At 40.2% G+C, this 18,622-nt stretch overlaps 1 protein-coding gene across 1 annotated transcript in view; it reads right to left on the bottom strand.

Moving 5' to 3' along the window:
- Positions 1-18,364, bottom strand: part of zanl (zonadhesin, like) — a 31,407-nt gene extending 13,043 nt beyond the window's left edge. Inside the window, exons 1-30 of the mRNA XM_034210554.1 lie at positions 18,327-18,364; positions 17,786-17,802; positions 16,383-16,532; positions 15,974-16,242; positions 15,562-15,646; positions 15,327-15,479; positions 14,833-14,997; positions 14,648-14,745; positions 14,488-14,566; positions 13,648-14,397; positions 13,328-13,521; positions 13,050-13,191; positions 12,164-12,408; positions 11,174-11,322; positions 10,817-10,945; positions 10,378-10,516; positions 10,013-10,154; positions 9,517-9,710; positions 9,185-9,323; positions 8,861-8,977; positions 7,680-7,804; positions 6,415-6,560; positions 5,708-5,851; positions 4,772-4,879; positions 3,438-3,607; positions 2,144-2,346; positions 1,825-1,969; positions 965-1,212; positions 328-505; positions 15-123 (exon numbers count right to left, since the gene is read on the bottom strand). Of these exons, the coding sequence (XP_034066445.1) occupies positions 15-123; positions 328-505; positions 965-1,212; positions 1,825-1,969; positions 2,144-2,346; positions 3,438-3,607; positions 4,772-4,879; positions 5,708-5,851; positions 6,415-6,560; positions 7,680-7,804; positions 8,861-8,977; positions 9,185-9,323; positions 9,517-9,710; positions 10,013-10,154; positions 10,378-10,516; positions 10,817-10,945; positions 11,174-11,322; positions 12,164-12,408; positions 13,050-13,191; positions 13,328-13,521; positions 13,648-14,397; positions 14,488-14,566; positions 14,648-14,745; positions 14,833-14,997; positions 15,327-15,479; positions 15,562-15,646; positions 15,974-16,242; positions 16,383-16,532; positions 17,786-17,802; positions 18,327-18,364 (4,970 nt within the window). The remainder of the gene's footprint in view (positions 1-14; positions 124-327; positions 506-964; positions 1,213-1,824; positions 1,970-2,143; positions 2,347-3,437; positions 3,608-4,771; positions 4,880-5,707; positions 5,852-6,414; positions 6,561-7,679; positions 7,805-8,860; positions 8,978-9,184; positions 9,324-9,516; positions 9,711-10,012; positions 10,155-10,377; positions 10,517-10,816; positions 10,946-11,173; positions 11,323-12,163; positions 12,409-13,049; positions 13,192-13,327; positions 13,522-13,647; positions 14,398-14,487; positions 14,567-14,647; positions 14,746-14,832; positions 14,998-15,326; positions 15,480-15,561; positions 15,647-15,973; positions 16,243-16,382; positions 16,533-17,785; positions 17,803-18,326) is intronic.
- Between the last annotated feature and the right edge of the window lie 258 nt (positions 18,365-18,622).

Here is an 18,622-nt window from a genome sequence, read left to right as displayed (position 1 = left end):
TCACTGTGACTCACTCAGGTCGAGGGTCAGGAACCTGCCAGCTGTCTCCCAGCTCGTTGGTGTTAGCAGCTGGCTTATTGTCTGGTTTTAGGTTGTCATCTTTGGAGTCTCCATTGAAATTTCCTTAAAAATACATAAAGACTCAGTCAACATGCTGAAAAAGGTCTGGTAGTTTTGGTTTGGAGAACCACTGTACACTTAGTCAAATACAGTGGAAGTAGCACTTATAAAGGATTGGACAAAAACTTTGATGGAATCAGTTCAATAGTTTGAATAGTCTCTGGTTTACTGTAGTATCAGGGGCCTGAAATGGGACCCAGCTCTTACCACACATGCCACAGAGCAGGCCGTTGTAGGAGGTTGGCAGGGTGACGTCAGCGTGGTGGTTACCATCGAAGCGCACCCTCAGGCCGAAGTCTGTCTCCAGGACGACGAACTTGCCACTCAAGTAGATCTTAACTCCTCTGATTGTGGAAACAGGTGGAACGACCGCTGTTCCATTCGCCTGAAGAACACAGCGATGTGTCAGTTTTTGATAGCCAAAGAGTGTCTATATGGAGCCATTCATTGGTATTCTGTAGAATTATGGTTTAGTGACCCGGGAATATCTTTGTGGCATCCATGACAAAACAGGTCACATTTTTCAAAGGTGCTTCAAGTCTTCTGTTTTATTCTCTTTAGCTTAGGGTTTTTTTTCCTTTACGGAAATATAAAGAATTATGCGTCCAACTATTTCTAGCAGGCGCAATATTGAAACTGACGTCACACCAACATCAATAACATCTACTTTAGCTACACTTAGCTAATTATGTAGCTAAGTGTAGGCTAAGCTAAGTCCTCTTGAATTCTCCCATCTTTCATTGTTCTTATGATGTTTTTCAGCGAGGTCAAGGAGAAGTAATTACAAAAAGACATAAAATGTACAGTTTTTTGAAAGCACCACTTGCTCTGTAAGGCAGCGTACCTGGACTGTGCGGCCCTTCCCGAAGATGAAGGTCACTTCGTTCACGTTGATCACCACGGCCCTGACGTAGGAAATCTTCTTACTGCTCCCTCTGTGCTCGTTTTGGGTGTCCACAGAGAAGTAGGGCATGCCCGAGGACTCGTTGCAGGGTTTGGACAGGGTGTAGGAACAGGCCCCCATGTAATTGTGGGTGCGTTTGTCAAAGGTGGTGTAGTGGGGATCACCAGACACAGAGCAGATACCACTTCCTGTAAAAGAGAGGGAGGAATTTAGCTATGTATATGTTGCATGCATATTTCCTACATTTTATCACAATTGGAATTCTCAACAGTGGTGGAATAAGCATTCAGATGCTTTTCTTGAGTAACAGTTCCAATACATTATTGTCAAATTACTTACTTACAAGTAAAGGTCCTGCATTCAAATCTGTGATGTGTGTGATCATTGTGCACAAAAGGTGATCATTGTGCACAAAAGGCCTTTATGTATGTCTTTACTTATATTTATATATAGTTGACATTTCTAGATTATATTGTTGCATCAAGTAAGTTTTTAGTGTTGTACAAAAACAAAGTTCTGATTGACTTTTTTTTAAATGTTTAAATAATTCCAAATGTATTGGAGTACACTTACATTATTTCTCTTTTAAAGGTAGTGGAGTAGAAGTATAAAGTAGCATGAAATAGAAATACTCAAGTAATATAGTACCTTGTTCTTAAGTACAGTACTTGAGTAAATGTACTTAGTAACTTCCCACCTCTGATTGTGAATCAGTGAATCTCAATAACTTGAATGGAAACTGATCCAGAATCCAGTGCTTGATAAATAAATAGTCCACTAAAAATGAGTGTGTGTTGTACCCAGGGGACGGCAGTCATATTCTCCCTCGTGCAGCTGGCAGCTCTCAGTGGATGGTTTACAGCTGGTGTTTTGACACTGGATCGAACCTCCACTGTGACACACACACTTCTGCTCACAACCCTCCAGGTACCAGTTATCATTCACCTGAAACACATAAATGAAACATTATACGACCAATTTAAATGCATCACACGTCCAAAGACACACCAACATTGTTTAGATCAGATAAATTAAATTGTGGTAAACTAAACAATACTGTCATTTTAACATTCAAAATAAATACCAGGTGTGTTCATACTTATGGGATGAGGCACTTACAGGGTGATAGTTTCCGCTGGGGTCCACACAGCCGCAGTCTTTCAGGGACACACACTTGTCGTTGCTGAGGATGTAGCCCGGGATACACTCGCAGCCCTCCACACACACGTCCTGACAGCCGGGAGACCCCCCCACACCCAGGCAGGTCTCGGGACAGGAGCTCACACACAGAGAGTAGGAGCTGTTGGGGGGGCAGGCCAGGGCTGCATGGAGGGACAGAGACAGGGTGTAACAACAGTGTTATTCTGGTGTAAAGTTGAGTATTTAAAGGTGGGGGTCTATGGGGATTAAATATTTTTTGGAGTCAGCCTCAAGTGATAATACGAGTAGTTGCAGTTTTTGGCTCTTCCGCATGCTCAGTGCTGAAATTTGCTGCTTTAACTTTTGTAGTTGTCATGAATCAAACTTACAAACTGTCAGGTTGTCATGCTGGCAATTTCAATGCTAACATGCTAATGTTTGGTGGAGTAAATTTGCGTCAACCAATCAGAGGGTCAGTGGTCAATTCATCCAGCCCTAAGAGTAAACATGTCGAACGGGCCTTAGGAATTAAATGTGTCATAAATATCCAGGGAATCCCAAAAGGTCTTATGGGGAACATTAATGTTTGCACCAAATTCAATGAGAATTTATCTTAGAGTTGTAATTATATTTCATTTTGGACATGATGGATCAATCACCCACCCTACAGCCAACGGTCTAGTCACTGAAATGAAATACAGTTACATTTAAATTATTTCTATCCGATTCTACAAAATAAACATAGTACCTTTCTGTTATTGAAGATTGATTTTTACAAAATAGACCTTTCAAATTACTGGAAAACTCAAGGTTGGGGAGATATTTTCCAAGGCCCATAAGTTTGACCCAGTGTATCAGTTCAAACTGTCCTGACTGAGCACACGCACCTGTAACCTTGGCTGCTGTGCTCTCAGTGTTTTGTCTCCCTGTTCCTGCCTGTTGGCGTCAGCTGATAGAGGTGTTATGATTCTATCTTGTTATGCACAATGTTGATTATTCTATCTGAACTAAACACATGGGTCTGGGGTAGAGTTCTTCAGAATTGACGTGGCAACTCTACCGTGAAGTCAGAACCTCTGACTCTTTGACTTGTTTTGTGAATTCTCCGGCCGAAGCTCCGAATAAACCATCAGTGTTTGACATCAAAGCTCCAGCTCTCCCCGTGTCTCCTTTGAGTCGGTGACTCCTCCTGCATTGCTACACAGAAGTTTCCCCCACAAAGGCAAAGCAGAGAAGACAAAGATCCTCTAAGAAAACACTGAGTTAAACTCACGGCAGAAGGTTGGAGTCCTCCACTGGTGGACTTTGGCCCCGGCGCTCTGGCAGACGTCAGTGTAAGCCTGGAGCTGGTCACACAGAACATGCTGCTGGCCATTGAACCGACACATGTCGTACACACAGCTCTGGAAGAACGGAGTGGGGTCCACCTTCCTGATACACTCCCTGGATAGAGAAAAAACTCATAAGGTCAGGCAGATGGTCCAAAACAGTGAAAAGATACACTAATGACATAATTCCCATTTCACATGTAGCATTCTCTATCTATTCGGTCCTTGAAACCATTTTTGATATGAAAATGAATATATGAAATATATTCCTTAACAACCCAACCCAACAAATGTTTTACATTAACAGTATGTATGTGGGTGTTGTGATTTAATAGCATTACATCACAACATTTTATTATGTAAAACAAGCTATAACTGTAATCTGGAACAGATAAATGACTTATTGTCGTAAAGATAACACAATCTGTGTCTCCTCCACGCTTTCAAAATAAAACACCCACTTTCTAAATTGAACCCATGGGAGTATCTACAGCCACACCCTCTAACTACCCTTTGTCCGGAGCTGTTTATGTTATCTGATACAATTCAAGGTACATAAGTGCTGACATTGCTAAGAACAGGAAGTGCATAGATACAGTAAATGTATACGTTGAGAAACCGGAGTAATTAAAATGTATGACAGAATGCATACAGTACAAACTGGATGATATTGTTACTGTTTCATTTAACTTTTTCAATATTTATTATTCTACTTGAAATGTAAAATGTTATCATATAATCAATTCGATTAATTCATCACATGTTAAAAATGTATAACTCTATTTTTATCATTATACATTTTGAACATGCATTTCTATATATTATGAAAGATTTTGAACAAAAAATAATATTTTATTCTAATCCAAAATGTAACAGAATGTTGGTAATAAAATAACAAAGATTCTCGGTCATTATTGCAAAGATTGGATTTATTTTCAACATCTAAGAATAAGAAGATACATTTGTCTTATTCTTAAAACAATATATATGGTACCAGCTGCTTTATGCCCTTTTCCGGTTAGAACCAATACAAATAGTTGCGAGCATTTACCTGCTAGAAAAAACACACACTACCTAGTTGCATTATGGGAAATGTAAAATCTGAATGTTTTTTGAGCCTTAATAAGGACTTTAAAAATGATATGAAAATAAAATGGGATTATTCAGATATCTGTATCTCAGCAGGGTGATTGTTTTAGCTCAGGTCCCTTTAAACTGCCTCTGCATCTAACAGTTACAGGAATTGAATAATTGGGAAGAGAAAAATCAGTTTCCTCACCTGAAGGGTCCTGCAGGGTCTTTGATTTTGCCACATTTTTCCGGTTTCACCACCTCAGCCTCCAGTTTTGGGTCACAGTCTGGGTCCGGCTTGGTACCCGGGGTACAGCTGATCAGCACAAACATACCAACAGGGTCAAGTACAAAAAAACAATCAACTGTCCTTTCAATTTGATTTGTTCTCAGGCACTAGTCCAACCTACATTTTTGGCAATATAACATTTATATTCTTATAATAATGTATGTAAACATAAAGTTATTATTTGATCAAATAACATGTTTTTGTGCTTAAAATAGCCCATTGCACAGTATAAATCCATACAATGTGTAAGAAAATATCACTCGTCACTGAACTGAGCTTCAATATCAGGATACATGTATTTATTATCCTTGCAAGAATGGAAGTAGTCATCACATACAGAGCTGCATGGGACAAAATAGTTTCCCCAAATAGTGTCCTTCACATGCTTTATATACAAGAGAGGGTGTTACAACAATTACATGTATACTGTTTCAAAGCAGTATTCTTTGCTTAGTTCAGATTAGCTAAGGCCTGCGTAAGCAATAAACATGACAGTCATATGTCTCTCTCCATAGAGGCTGAATCATCATGTTAATCACATAGCTATCATATGCCTAAAACAGTCCTGATGCTCTTCTAGGTAATCATACATCCTGTTACCTACACAGCTACGTAGGGCCTTTGTTATCATGGGTACTCTGATATTAGAAGAGTACATTCAGTATTTCCCCAACACAATGTGTAGCTCATATAATGTGTTTCTTTAACGTTCATTCTCAAACTGTTAGTAACTCAGTAGATGATAGTGTCCATGAGCCTAGTCACATGTAGTTCAATCACATGCTCGGACCTTAAGTGAATTCCAAGAACGTTCAAAGAAAATTCCAGCATGAAAATGAATGATTATAAACTCACGTGTCATCTTCATCCTCTTCCGTCTGCCAACTGTTCCCAAAGTCATTGACATTTCCTACCAGAACGCCATCTGGTTTGGTGAAGTCATTGCCTGGTTTCCCATCGTAGTCTCCACAGAGGCCACACATCTGGTCATAGTAGGAGCTAGAGGGACAAGTCATGATGGAATTAAGAGATAAAGAGGAATGTCTTAGGAAGACTTAAAAGGTCAAAAACCGTTTGGCCCTTGGATGGAATTCTGGAGACATAATGCAGAAATCTCTTCATCTGCCTCAGGGCATCATCAATGTAGTATTTATATAAAACTAAAGAATGTTGGGATTGAAGATGTATTAAGAATAGCAGATCTGTGTGACCTCTGACCTACAGTTTGAAAAGATGCTTATGTGACTGATTTCTTAGGCAGCTTCCATGAAATACACCTAAACCCAGATTAAACTGACCTATGGCAATTGTATATACCCAGCCCATATCATTCTGTTTTTCACGGTGTGCTTCAAACAGCTACATTTGCAGCCTAAATTCATTTGTAAAGTTCATAATTTCAACAAAAAAAAGTTGCAAATGTATCCAGAGCTACATAAGATGTATAATTATGTTATCATTTTGCGATTTTCAAAGAAGTGTTTTGCCACTTTTAAGTTGATTTAAGGGTCCCAGAAAAGTCTGTTTACTAGCTTTTTTTTCTCCAAGTCAAGATTACTAACCTGGGAACTGAGATCTGGGCGTAATGGTTTCCATCCCAGCGCACCCTGAGGCCGAAGGGCGTCTTCAGGGTGATGTACTGACCCGCCAGACTGATGGTGATGAGAGGGGAGGGGGAGTTAGGGAGGGCCACTCGCAGTCCGTTCACCTGGGGGAAGAAAAGAACATAAAGACGGGGTTAAACAGAACTACCGGTAGCTAAGCCTGGCACTAAGCTAATAATGGGCCACAGTAACAATTGTGAAATTGCACTTATCTGCTATGCTAAAATATCTGAAAGCTTACTTTATTGATGAGGGTCACATTTTAGTATCAAAAATGTAAACATTGCCCCAAGCCTAAATGTCTTATTTAACTCTGCTAGGTAGAGATATCAAAGGTGTGTTAGTTGATAGAAATAGGCGTGTGTAAGCAAGTGATATCAGATGGCTAACATCATTTCATCACAAACTTGGGTCAAATATAAGCTAAGTTGGTGGGCACATATGTCCATTCATTGAACTGTTAAGGTCTTTTTGTTGGGGTATTTTAACATATTACAATTATTTTGAAAGATTTAAAATTCTGTTCATATTGTGAGCTAATTTTTTATTATTTTGAATAGTAACTGTCAAACGTATTTAGAGATTCATTTGTTTCAAATTCAATTGTTTTTATTTTTAACAAAGGGTAGATATTGTATTTAGTTCATGTTTTCTGATGCTTTTTAAATTAAATGTTCAAATTGTTTCGTTTCGTTTCGCATTTGAAAATGCTAATGTTAAAATAAAAATTAAACCAAGAAATACCTAATTTTAGAACATGTTTGTTTAAATTAAAAGATATGTCCGTACAGGTGAGGCATTGACATTTAATTTGCTGCTTGTTAAAAAAAAAAAATGTGTTTTATATTTATCATTTCCTGTCAGTTTATCTTATTTCACGTGAATAAAAACCCTGCACACAGGGATTAAGATCTCTGGCTGGATAAGATGACGGAGCGTTGACACTGACGGATCAAGTAGCTGATATGACGAGGAGAAAGAGGTTAGCAAACGGATTTCTAAGATTATGGCATTATAAAGGGATACAAGTCAAGGAGCGCGGGCGGATAAGATGAAATGGAAAGGTGAAGAGGAAAAGGGAATGGCTTTGTGCTCACTAAACCAGAAGATTAAGTGTGGCGTATGGAACATGGATACACACATGTGCCCAGTCATCCTCTTCTCAACTTGCTAAAGTATTTTTATAGACACAAATACACTGTGTAAATGTTGCCCATACTGACCAGCGTTCTCCTGGACTTCATCAGGGTCACAGTGACTCCATTGACAGTGACGTAGAGTTTTCTCAGGTAGGACGCACCGGACACGCCTCTCTCCTCGTTCTTCCCCTCCACTGAGAACCAAGGACCTGCGGAAGGTTCAAACACACAGAATATCGTCTTTTGTTTTTGCTTCGGGCTCGACTCGGGTAGTGCTCCACTCCGGAGGTTGTGGATTCGCCCCCCGCCCTTACATGTCGATGTATCCTTGGGCAAGTTATTTAAGCCCAAATGACCTCCGATGGCATGACCACTGTGTGTGAATGTTAACTTCCTTTAGCAGATGACACCTTGCATGGCAGCGCCCGCCTCTGTATGAATGGGTGAATGATAACTTGTATATGTGAAGCGCTCTGAGGAGTCGCAAAGACTGGATAAAGCGCCTTAGAAATGAAGTCCATTTACACCAATATGGATTCAAAGCATGTCTAAAAACTGTCAAAAATATGAAACAATTGAGTCTAAAAGTGGAAATGACATAATGATGTTACTCTTGGAAATATGGCTTTCTTTTGATTTGTTATCAATTTCCAATGTGGTTTTAGTGCCACTTTCTGGTGTAAGGACATCAGATTTTATAGGATAACAAAGTTGATGTGTGCAATGTGTTGTGACAAGAATTTGGCAGCAGTTATAGAAAGTGACATACCATCTTTAAATATCTGTTCAGCTTCAATGGAAATGGCATGTGTCAGAGAATATTTTAATCCGATCTCTTTGTGTCTTGAGTTTCTCAGCTATTCTGAGAAACTGTTAATCACAAAGATATGCTTTTCGTTAAATCGCATATACTCCTGCCTGTAATGTGAGAAGGACACAGGTCAAGAGGTCCTCTGACTTCCTGTGGGTGAGAAGTTTGTAATACAAGCGGGTCTTTGTTCCAATGTCTGGTAATAATTAAGGCAGGAAAGGCGGGTTTTTTAGGACCCTCCTTTAAGGATATATCTATCCATGTTTCCACTCTTTGTCTTTAGAGTGTTGCTAGGTGGCTCACATGAAAGTGTGATATACTTTGTGATCTCTCCGGCCGTATTCTACTCTCAATAAATAACAGTGTTTGACTAAAGCCGCTCCAGTTTCCATCCTTTCCTGAGCCTTGGCTCTGCATGGCTGCACAGAAGTTTCACTCACAGCATGGACCTTACCTGTGTTGTTCTTGCAGGTCCTGGCTAGAGTGTAGGTACATGTTCCCATGAAGGTGTAGAACTTCTTGTCAAACGTGTTGTAGTGAGGATCTCCGGACACCACACAGTCCTGAGAGCCTGGGAGAGGGACATGCACAGAACATAATAAGACTCATGCTGTTAACATTAAACAACTTGCATTAGGGAGAAATTCATTTACTTTCCTTCTTCAAAATTCTACTTCTTCTGCTAAATTGTGGAAAAATGGGTTTTTTGTTATACTGATCAATACACTATGATTCACACACACTTTAGTTACACGTAGTATGAAGGGTGTAAACTTACCGGTGGGATAGCAGCCCAGCTCTCCCTCCTGAAGTTTACACTCATGCATTGGGGGGCAATCGAACGCCGAACAGGTCACAAAAGGTGCGTTACACCTACACTTCAGCTGACAATCCTCCACATAAAACTCGTCTCCAGACTGACGCACGCACACACGCACACACACACACACACACACACGCACGCACGCACGCACGCACACACACACACACACACACACACACACACACATTTTAACTGTGTTAACAAGATCCTCACATATTCAAAAGCAATGATGTCCTTGTGGTTTTAAACTGAAATTTCCCCTGGTTGCAAACCCCTCTTCTCTGTACCTCATAATACTGTCCCTTGTAATTGCAGCCACACAAACTCTTCTTCACGCACTTTCCGGCACTCAGGACATATCCAGGATCACACACACAGCCCTCGGAGCAGGGCCCGCCGCAGGAGGAAGGTTTCCCCAAACACGTCTCCTGGCAGGGCTCTGCACACGGCTCATAGTGGCTGTTGGGTTGGCAGCTCAGAGCTAGGGGGGGGAGGAAAGGAGGCTGAGTTCAGTGATAGGAAGGGCATAAAAGCACATGCTGAGACCAGGGCTTGAATTAATCAATTGTATAATGAAGATTAGTAATGTAAAAATGGTACAATTGTTTATGGCAGCAGGTTTCATGTGTGGGCTATAGACAACTGACCAACCCAACCCAAGATGGCTTGGCAAAATAAAGCCATAAGCCATTTGGACTGAGTTCTTATTTTGAACTTTTTTCTTGCCCTACATCCCACCCTCCATCTATAATTTCTCGGTCCATTCTTTCACCCGACACTCACGGCAGAAGGTTTCGTTCCTCCAGGGTCCGATGTTTACTCCGCGGTCCTGGCACTCGTTGACGTAGGCTTCGATGGCTTCACAGAGGATGGGCTTGGCTCCATCCAGCTCACACAAGTCGAACACACAGTCCCTGAAGTAATTCTGAAGACACACACGTAGTTTGAGTTAGAATCCTTCACTTTATATCTTTATCTTAAACCATAAACTGTCATTTCTGTCTCCCTCTTTCCTCTGCTTCTTATTATTTTGATGAGATTGTATTGATTATATTGCATGTTGGCACACTAAAATGAGTTCTACATCTAAAGAGGGAACTGCTTCATGTTTGTCTGTACTGTATGTGTGTTTTTGTGAAGCGACTTACATTTGGGTTGACTTTGCGGTGGCACACAGCGAAGGGACCCTTTTTGTCCAGCAAGATACCACAGTATCCTGAGCTCTCGTACATTTCCTGCTCTCCAACCTCACAGTCGGGGATGGTGGTGTTGGGTTTCTTATTACACCTGTCAACACAGACAGTAAGTTAGAGAAAGTTGGCATGTGTTGTTCAAATAAACGGGTGTGGTGTATTTTAGTATGGTGACCCAAAATATTCGATTTAACTATAAAGCAAGGAATCTTTCAACGTGGGTCTGTCCTGCAAATTTCTGGAGTGCAGTGTGTGGTAAATCGGATTAGCTGTTCTGGTGCCCTTTCTGGATTGGCACACCCAGAACGCGCAATCTACATGTATTAAATAAATAGGTATGGTCAAACTAGTAAGGTAATGTCAGCTTGTTTGTAGAAAAATGAATGCTACTAACTCTGGATCAGTGTTCCAGCTGTGTCCAAAGTCATTGGGGTTGTTGGTCAATGATCCATCTGGCTTACGGAAGTCATCTTTGGCATTCCCGTCGTAATCTCCACACAGTCCACACAGCTTGTCTTCATAGCTGCAGGTTAAAAGACGATATAAAGGTTAGATTTTTTAGGAGTGAGAGCAACAAATCAGGTAGAGCTGCATGTGTCTACTTGTCCACCACCATATCCAAGAGTTTGTAACAGCGTTTTTGTTATTATTTTCTAAACGTCCATTTCAAGGATGATTTGGTATGTTGGGTTGGGGTAAGAACAAAAGAGACGTTCTCCAATGACTGTATCTTTTTTCCGTCTTCACTTACTCTTTGATCACTTTGATATCCATAAAGTGGTTTCCATCATAACGAACTGTCACGCCAAAGTCCATGGACACAGTGTAGAACTTCCCTGACTTGAACACAGAGACACCTGGGGCTGGACTCACTGCCAGATTTACATTAGTCCCATTTACCTGTGTGGGGAAAGCAGGTGCAAATAACATGGTTTGGTGATTACTGAGGTAATAGATGTGGCATTTATAGGATATTTCATTTTCTTAATTGGCAATGACAAAAGCAACTTAAATGCTGCTGTAGAATAAGCTCAAAAGTTAGTGTTTAACCCACATCGGGTTAATATGTGCAATAATTCTCACATCAAGTTTGTCAATGTAAAACAAGTGAGTATTTATACATTACTTGTATTGTTTTATTTCACCTTAGTAATGTTAATAACAACTTTTTTGCCAATATGTGCAAAAAGGCAGAGCCCAGGTGCTAGCCATGTGATCGCTATAAGCTACATCTGGTTTGACGCAGTAGTTGAGTCAGTTGGCTCTTAAAACTGCAAATACGCTATGTCGAGTTCAATACAGTTTTTATCATCGCTATTACATGGTGTTCGTATAATTGTATTATTTAGCTAAAACACAAAATGGCTAATACTGCTACCTGTACTGCTAATGATGCTTTGCTAACTTAGTGACAGGATAATGTTTGCCGGTAGGCTATCACAATAAAAGCATCCTGACGATTTTTCAATGTGGAGATTTAAGCATTGGATTTGCCACAAATAAGAAATAACATTAAATTCCTTTACACATGTAACGTGTAAGCATAAGTGTATTGACATCCTGTGTATGTAAAGGGAGACATTTAATTGTAGATACTTAATTTAGCTATATCCTTAATTGCCTTTTGTAGCCTACAATAACTTTAGTTACCTTGACATGTTATATTTGAATCAATTGTATGATGGTCTGTACCATGACACCCTGTCTGTTGAAAAACTATGCTAGCTCCTCCACTTCTTACCTGTACAGTGCCACCTTTGAGAATGGAGATCTTCACCATGCGTACATATACATGGACAGCTTTCAGATAGGAGATGGTGGGCCTGTTAAAGCGATTTTCATTGTCTGCATGGACCTCAAAGTGTGGCAGGGTGGTTTCATTGCAGGGTCCAGTCATTAAATAGCTGCAGTTTCCCATGAAGTTGTATTTGCGTTTGTCAAAGGTGGTGTAGTGCGGATCACCAGATGCTATGCACGTGGATGTACCTAAGGTATTAGAAAGTATGTTAGAGGTTATTCTGTTACAAATATGCTTCACTGGTTCACAGTAATTTAAGATTAAGAACTAGCTAAACTCCAGTTCCTGTAGAGTACAGCAAATGGTGGCGACAGATCACTTGGGACCAAGTCAGATGGTCATTTTGAAGTGACACCTAAAGCTTTTTAGTCACTGTGGTCAGAATTGAGTGTTTTAGGAAAATTATAAACGTAAAATGTAGTGAGACATTAGCACACACAGGGTATGGTTAACTGACTCAATTATGTCAGTTACAACGCAGAACAGTATCTAAAGTGTTCTAACATTAGCAAAAATAGGCCACCTACTAGCACCAGAACAAGTATGACCATAGCAGATTATTTTTTGCAAGGCACTGCTTTCTGTGCACAATCAAGTTTGAGGAAGGTTTGTTATGAAGTGGGTACCGTATCCCTGTTCAAATAATTATCTTTTGTCACTAATCTATAATTAAACTTACTCTCTGCCTTTGTGCGTAGTCGGAAATAAGAGTTCTAAACACTTTCACCATTAGATGTGGTTGTTTGACATAATAGTTAAATGATATCATGTTGAGCTGCTAGTAATAGCTCCTGTACCAATTCCAAGAACATCTACCAGTCATAATTACCTTTAGGATAGCAGCCTGAAACTCCATTAACCTCACGACACTCTTCAGTGGGTTCACATGAGTTATCAACACATTCTAGTGTGTAGTTTCCTGCACAGCGACACAGCTTTGAGCAGCCACCTCCAAATATAATTTCTCCAGGCTAAAAGAAAATTTAACAAAGGATCAAATCGGCAGGACTAGAACTACAAAGTACAACCTTCCTGTCATGTACTCTGTAATCATTATATATTGAACAGGATTGCATGTATATGGGGTTATTAGTAAGGAAATCCAACCTCGTAATAGTTATTCTCGTCATCAAGACAGCCACATTTTTCTAGTGGCACACAGCGTCGACCCTTGAAGACAAACCCTGGTTTGCAGAAGCAGCCACTGATACAGGATCCAGAACAGTTGGTGGAGGGTTCCTTACAGGTTGGGATACAAGCTGGACCACATTCTATATACTCTGCATCAGGAGGGCATGGGTCTGTACAGCAGAAAGAAAAGCACTTGTAAGGAAAATGTGTAAGGAAGATGTAAGGAAGAAAGAAAGAATTGAAGAATCTCATTAATCTAAAACTCAAAATGAAACTTCATAGGTATGCATGCTTACTTGGTTCTGGTGTTGTTGGTTTAGGAGTTGTTGGTTTTGGTGTGGTTGGCCCGGGAGTGGTTGGCTTAGGTGTGGTTGGCCCAGGAGTTGTTGGTTTGGGTGTAGATGGGCCGGGAGTTGTTGGCTTTGTTGTGGTTGGAACAGGAGTTGTTGGTTTGGGTGTAGATGGGCCGGGAGTTGTTGGCTTTGTTGTGGTTGGAACAGGAGTTGTTGGTTTGGGTGTAGAAGGACCAGGAGTTGTTGGCTTAGGTGTGGTTGGAACAGGAGTTGTTGGTTTGGGTGTAGATGGGCTGGGAGTTGTTGGCTTAGGTGTGGTTGGAACAGGAGTTGTTGGTTTGGGTGTAGATGGGCCGGGAGTTGTTGGTTTGGGTGTGGTTGGACCAGGAGTTGTTGGTTTGGGTGTGGTTGGACCAGGAGTTGTTGGTTTGGGTGTGGTAGGTCCAGGAGTTGTTGGTTTGGGTGTGGTTGGACCAGGAGTTGTTGGTTTGGGTGTGGTAGGTCCAGGAGTTGTTGGCTTGGGTGTGATTGGACCAGGAGTTGATGGTTTGGGTGTGGTTGGACCAGGAGTTGATGGTTTGGGTGTGGTTGGACCAGGAGTTGTTGGTTTAGGTGTGGTTGGACCAGGAGTTGATGGTTTGGGTGTGGTTGGACCAGGAGTTGTTGGTTTAGGTGTGGTTGGACCAGGAGTTGATGGTTTGGGTGTGGTAGGTCCCGGAGTTGTTACTGGTGGTTTAGGAGTTGTCGGTGGAGCTTTAAAATAAAAATAAATGGTTTCCCATTAAACGTCCTATTTCTTATGGTGCAGAGAGTAACTTGAATTCCCTCTTGTCATTTTCTCACCTTTGCAGACCGTGACACACACAGCATCAACAGCAATGTCCGTCTGAGTAGTTTCTCCATACGTTCCCACAATCACAAACTGAAATACATATACATGTGAGAAGGTTATTGGAAACCTATGCACACACACCTAAAAAGACACACAGTAGTTAGTATTTACCTCAATGGCAGCAGATCCCAAGTATCGGACCTCTGCAGGCTTCCAGCTTTGACCCTGGTTCCCCCTGACAGTGAAGAGAGCAGGTCCAAGGCTTCCACCTGGTACATACAAGTAAACAGAATTAAGCAAGACAAACATTTTTATGCCGTCTGTGTTTCGGTCTTTATTTTAATAAATGCACCTGCCTGGGGTTTTAGTGTGGACACTGATCTCCATGGTCGTGCTGGTACCATACAGGAAGTAGTGGAAGGTGAGGTCAAGACATCCAGGGGAAGATATTACAGGACTTAGGATCTCTGACTTAGCTCCAGGGACAGAATATGCGGACTCCATTAACATGTAGGCACCCACTAAATAGAGTTAAAAAAAGAAATGATATTTAGAAAAGGATAAAAATGTAATTAAAATCATTAATTTAATTTCTATGGACGGATACGTGCCTAAAAAGGTGTGTATGTGCATTTAAACGTTACATGTTAAGCAAATAAAACAGGTTTATTAGCCATTCATGACATTTTACAAAAAGGAGAAAAGTATGCTTATTTTACTTATTTGTACAGATGGTACATTGGCTGTTATCATGTTTGCTTAATGCTATTTAATATACAGTACATACAATCTGGAAGAGCTTGTGACACATTCATTTCCATGCAGACTTTTGAAGACAAGAACTGCTTACATCCAGGTTTGGAGAAGTCATCATTTGGGCCGCTGCCTTCAGTGTCAGTTGGCCCAATCCACTGTTCAAAGCCAAACATATCAGGATTCACAGTGTTGATCATCCACCCACACATCTCACCAAGAGTGTCAAAATCACAGCCATAAACACAAGCTGTGAAGAAAAAAAAAATCGAAATCAATGATAGAGCAATTAGCTTTCGAGCATATATGAGTGTGTCAGTGCGAAAGCTTACAGGGACATGCTCCTTCAGTGATGACAATATTGTCCAGAGCTGTGTCACAGGAATCACTGAGGCCTCTCTGAGCCTCAAACACAATCTAGACACAGAGCATACATTATTAACCTACATGATGAAATTAATTCAGCAGTTCTACTTTAGGAAAAAGCTGTATATTGATTTCAGCTTTGTATTCTGAATTAAAAAATGCTAATTAAATTGGGATTGAATATTGGCTAATGAAATGAGACATACTGTAGTTTTATTATGTAGTGTTTAAGCACTAATAGGTGTTTGAAATATTACGTCATCCTTATCATGTATTGGAGGGATAGTTATACAAAGATGCAAAGTCATGCTAAAAGGAGATGGAAGATTCTAACATTTGGTCAAGATTGAACAAAAAACGTGACCTGCTGACACTCACATTGACGCTTTCACTGCTGGATTTGGACACAGTGACGGAGCCCTTCAGCCAGGATGGACTCTGGATACCTGTCTTTTTCCATACTTCGTCCTCACCGCCAGGCCTCTTGGCCAGAACCCTGAACACATTTGTATTGTCTGAGCCGTACATGTAGTATCGGAACTGGACACAGATCTGAGAAGATGAGGAAGATGAGAGGGCGGGGCTCAGAAGACGAACTTTCTGTCCATTAGCCACATTGTCACTCTCATGGTAGATGTAGAAGCCCTCTGCAGACAGATTCAGACAGAAGGAAGATGTGTATTTATATAATGTGTCCAAATGTCCATGCTAAGGTTCTAAATCAACCTTAATCATGGTTGATTACAGGCAGTAAATATTTCATCTAAACCATGCACTCAGGACTGACCTCCGTAAGGGTAGTCTCCATTGGGGCCAGTGTTGGGGGTTGGGGTTGGACCTCTTTGTCGGGTCCAATCGCCGTTGTCTGTTCTGTCCTGAGTGAACCTGCAGAATGGTGCACTGTCCTGGTTAAAGTCACAGGAGGTCAGCTCTACTCCTGGAAATAGACAAACACAGGCAGATTGACAAATGCATACTGTAGAGGTCAATAACTTAAAAGCCATAAAGAGGACTTGTTTCGTCCTCTTCATGGTCAAGGAAAATCAGCTGTTCGATCTTATCATTGCCTTAGAGAACATAACCATACCAACAGTACCACATTCCATACCATAAGAGTTTTATTGTATAAGATTTAAGACTTTCTGCCTAATTTTCCCGTTAGAAACGTGATATTTGATGAGTAATTGGCATGTTTGTTCCTCTACACACACTGAGATATTCAAATCGTCAATTGGATAAACAGTTTTTTGCGGACACCATTGGCTTCCGGTCAAGGATGAAGGAGACACTTGTCCTTCAAATCAGTATTAGAGGTAAATAAGGTTACATATTAAAGAGACATAAAGGGGACTTTTTTCAGACTTGAGTAGTGAGAAGGGTGCGCAACCCTTAACTTTGACAATGTTCACTTTGTTTTTCCTTATACATGTTTGTTTGCCACAGAGCTTATTTCTACAATAGTCTAATCAAAATCAGAATCAGAAACAGGTTTATTACCAGGTAGGTTGACACTTACGAGGAATTTGACTTGGTGTTGTGGTGCATACATAAAGGTAAAACTAAAATGTAAAACACAGAACTATTTTGAGAAAACTATAATAACAATAAGTAAAAAATAGTAAAATATAGCAGTATTTACATTGAAATAGAATGGAATAAAATATGAAATATGTGAAGTAATAAAAAAAACGTAATGTAATGCATAGAGTCTATGATGCGGCTAATCAAATCTGTTTGGCTTTTTGCAGAAGGAACCACTGTGACGCTATCTTTCCATGTGGTCTACGCATATGTGTCATCCCTGCAGCTCTATCATCAGGTTGCCGTTGTCAATCACAAGGTAGGAACCCCCTAAGGGAGACCCTGTTTTGTCCTCTTTAAGTTTCACTATATTTTTAAAAAAAAGAACAGGGAGGCAACGTTCACTTCTTTAGAGTTGTTGGCTTTAACTGAGGGCTGATATCTCTCTGTAGTTTCCTGTGTCTATGTTGTGAAAATGTTAACACATCTATACAGTGTAAATGTGTTTATTGCTTATTGAAGATAAGAAGCTGTAAAGAGGTAAAGTCCACACCAACGCCAAGGACGGTCTGGTGGAGTCACATGTAGTCATACCATCCTACCTTATGTCCATATTTTGATTAAAGATAATGATACACAGAATTTATTGCGTGATACAAATCAACCTACCTTGTGTTCTCTGCAGGCTGTAAAACAGAGAAAGACATAACAGATTCACGTTAAAGTTTGGTTGAAAGCAGGTTGTTTCCTTTCATAGTGAGCCCTTACTGTAAATGTCAGGAGAGAAGATATCCAAATATTACAGATGTATTTAAAATGTGTAAATTGTAATGTAAATGTAAATGTTTTTTTATTTAAACCAGGACTGAAATTAATCAAGCATTATATCAATTATCTATACATCTGAAAATCATTTCCTTGATAATTATTGTAATATTTTCTCTAATAAAATTCAGAAAATAGTGAAAAACACATTCACATTTTTCAAAGTCTAAAGTAACATCTTTAAATATCCAAAAATATTCCAATTATTGAATACAAAATAGAGAAAAGCAGGAAATCTCAATATTTCAGAGGCTGGATTAATCAATTTACATTTTCCATAAAAAATACTTCAATGACTATTTGATTATTAGACTAGCTTGCGATATTTTTTTCCAATTAATGTATTTGTCATATCTGATGTGCTATGTTTGGATTGGAGACTCACCCATGCTGTGCCTGTCCTCCCGCCCTGCAGACACACATCCATAGGAGCAGAATTAGAAACCTGAATGTATCCATGGCTAACTGTTAGTTAGCAGGAGAGGAAGACAGAATGACAGATCAGAGGCCTTTATATAAAGGGCTAGGATGTATGGGGAGTGGGGTAAGCAGGGGTGTGATGGGTGGGTGGGTGGATGCTGAATTGCTCCATTACTTGATGTCGCAAAATGTGTAAATAAGTAACTGTAGTTGATAGGGACCAGGTGTGTTCTCTTTAGGTGTGTTAGTGCTTTTTGACCT

The sequence above is a fragment of the Gymnodraco acuticeps genome, unplaced genomic scaffold, assembly GCF_902827175.1.
Source record: "Gymnodraco acuticeps unplaced genomic scaffold, fGymAcu1.1, whole genome shotgun sequence".
Classification (NCBI taxonomy): domain Eukaryota; kingdom Metazoa; phylum Chordata; class Actinopteri; order Perciformes; family Bathydraconidae; genus Gymnodraco; species Gymnodraco acuticeps.
This window is presented reverse-complemented; position numbering and strand designations above follow the sequence as displayed.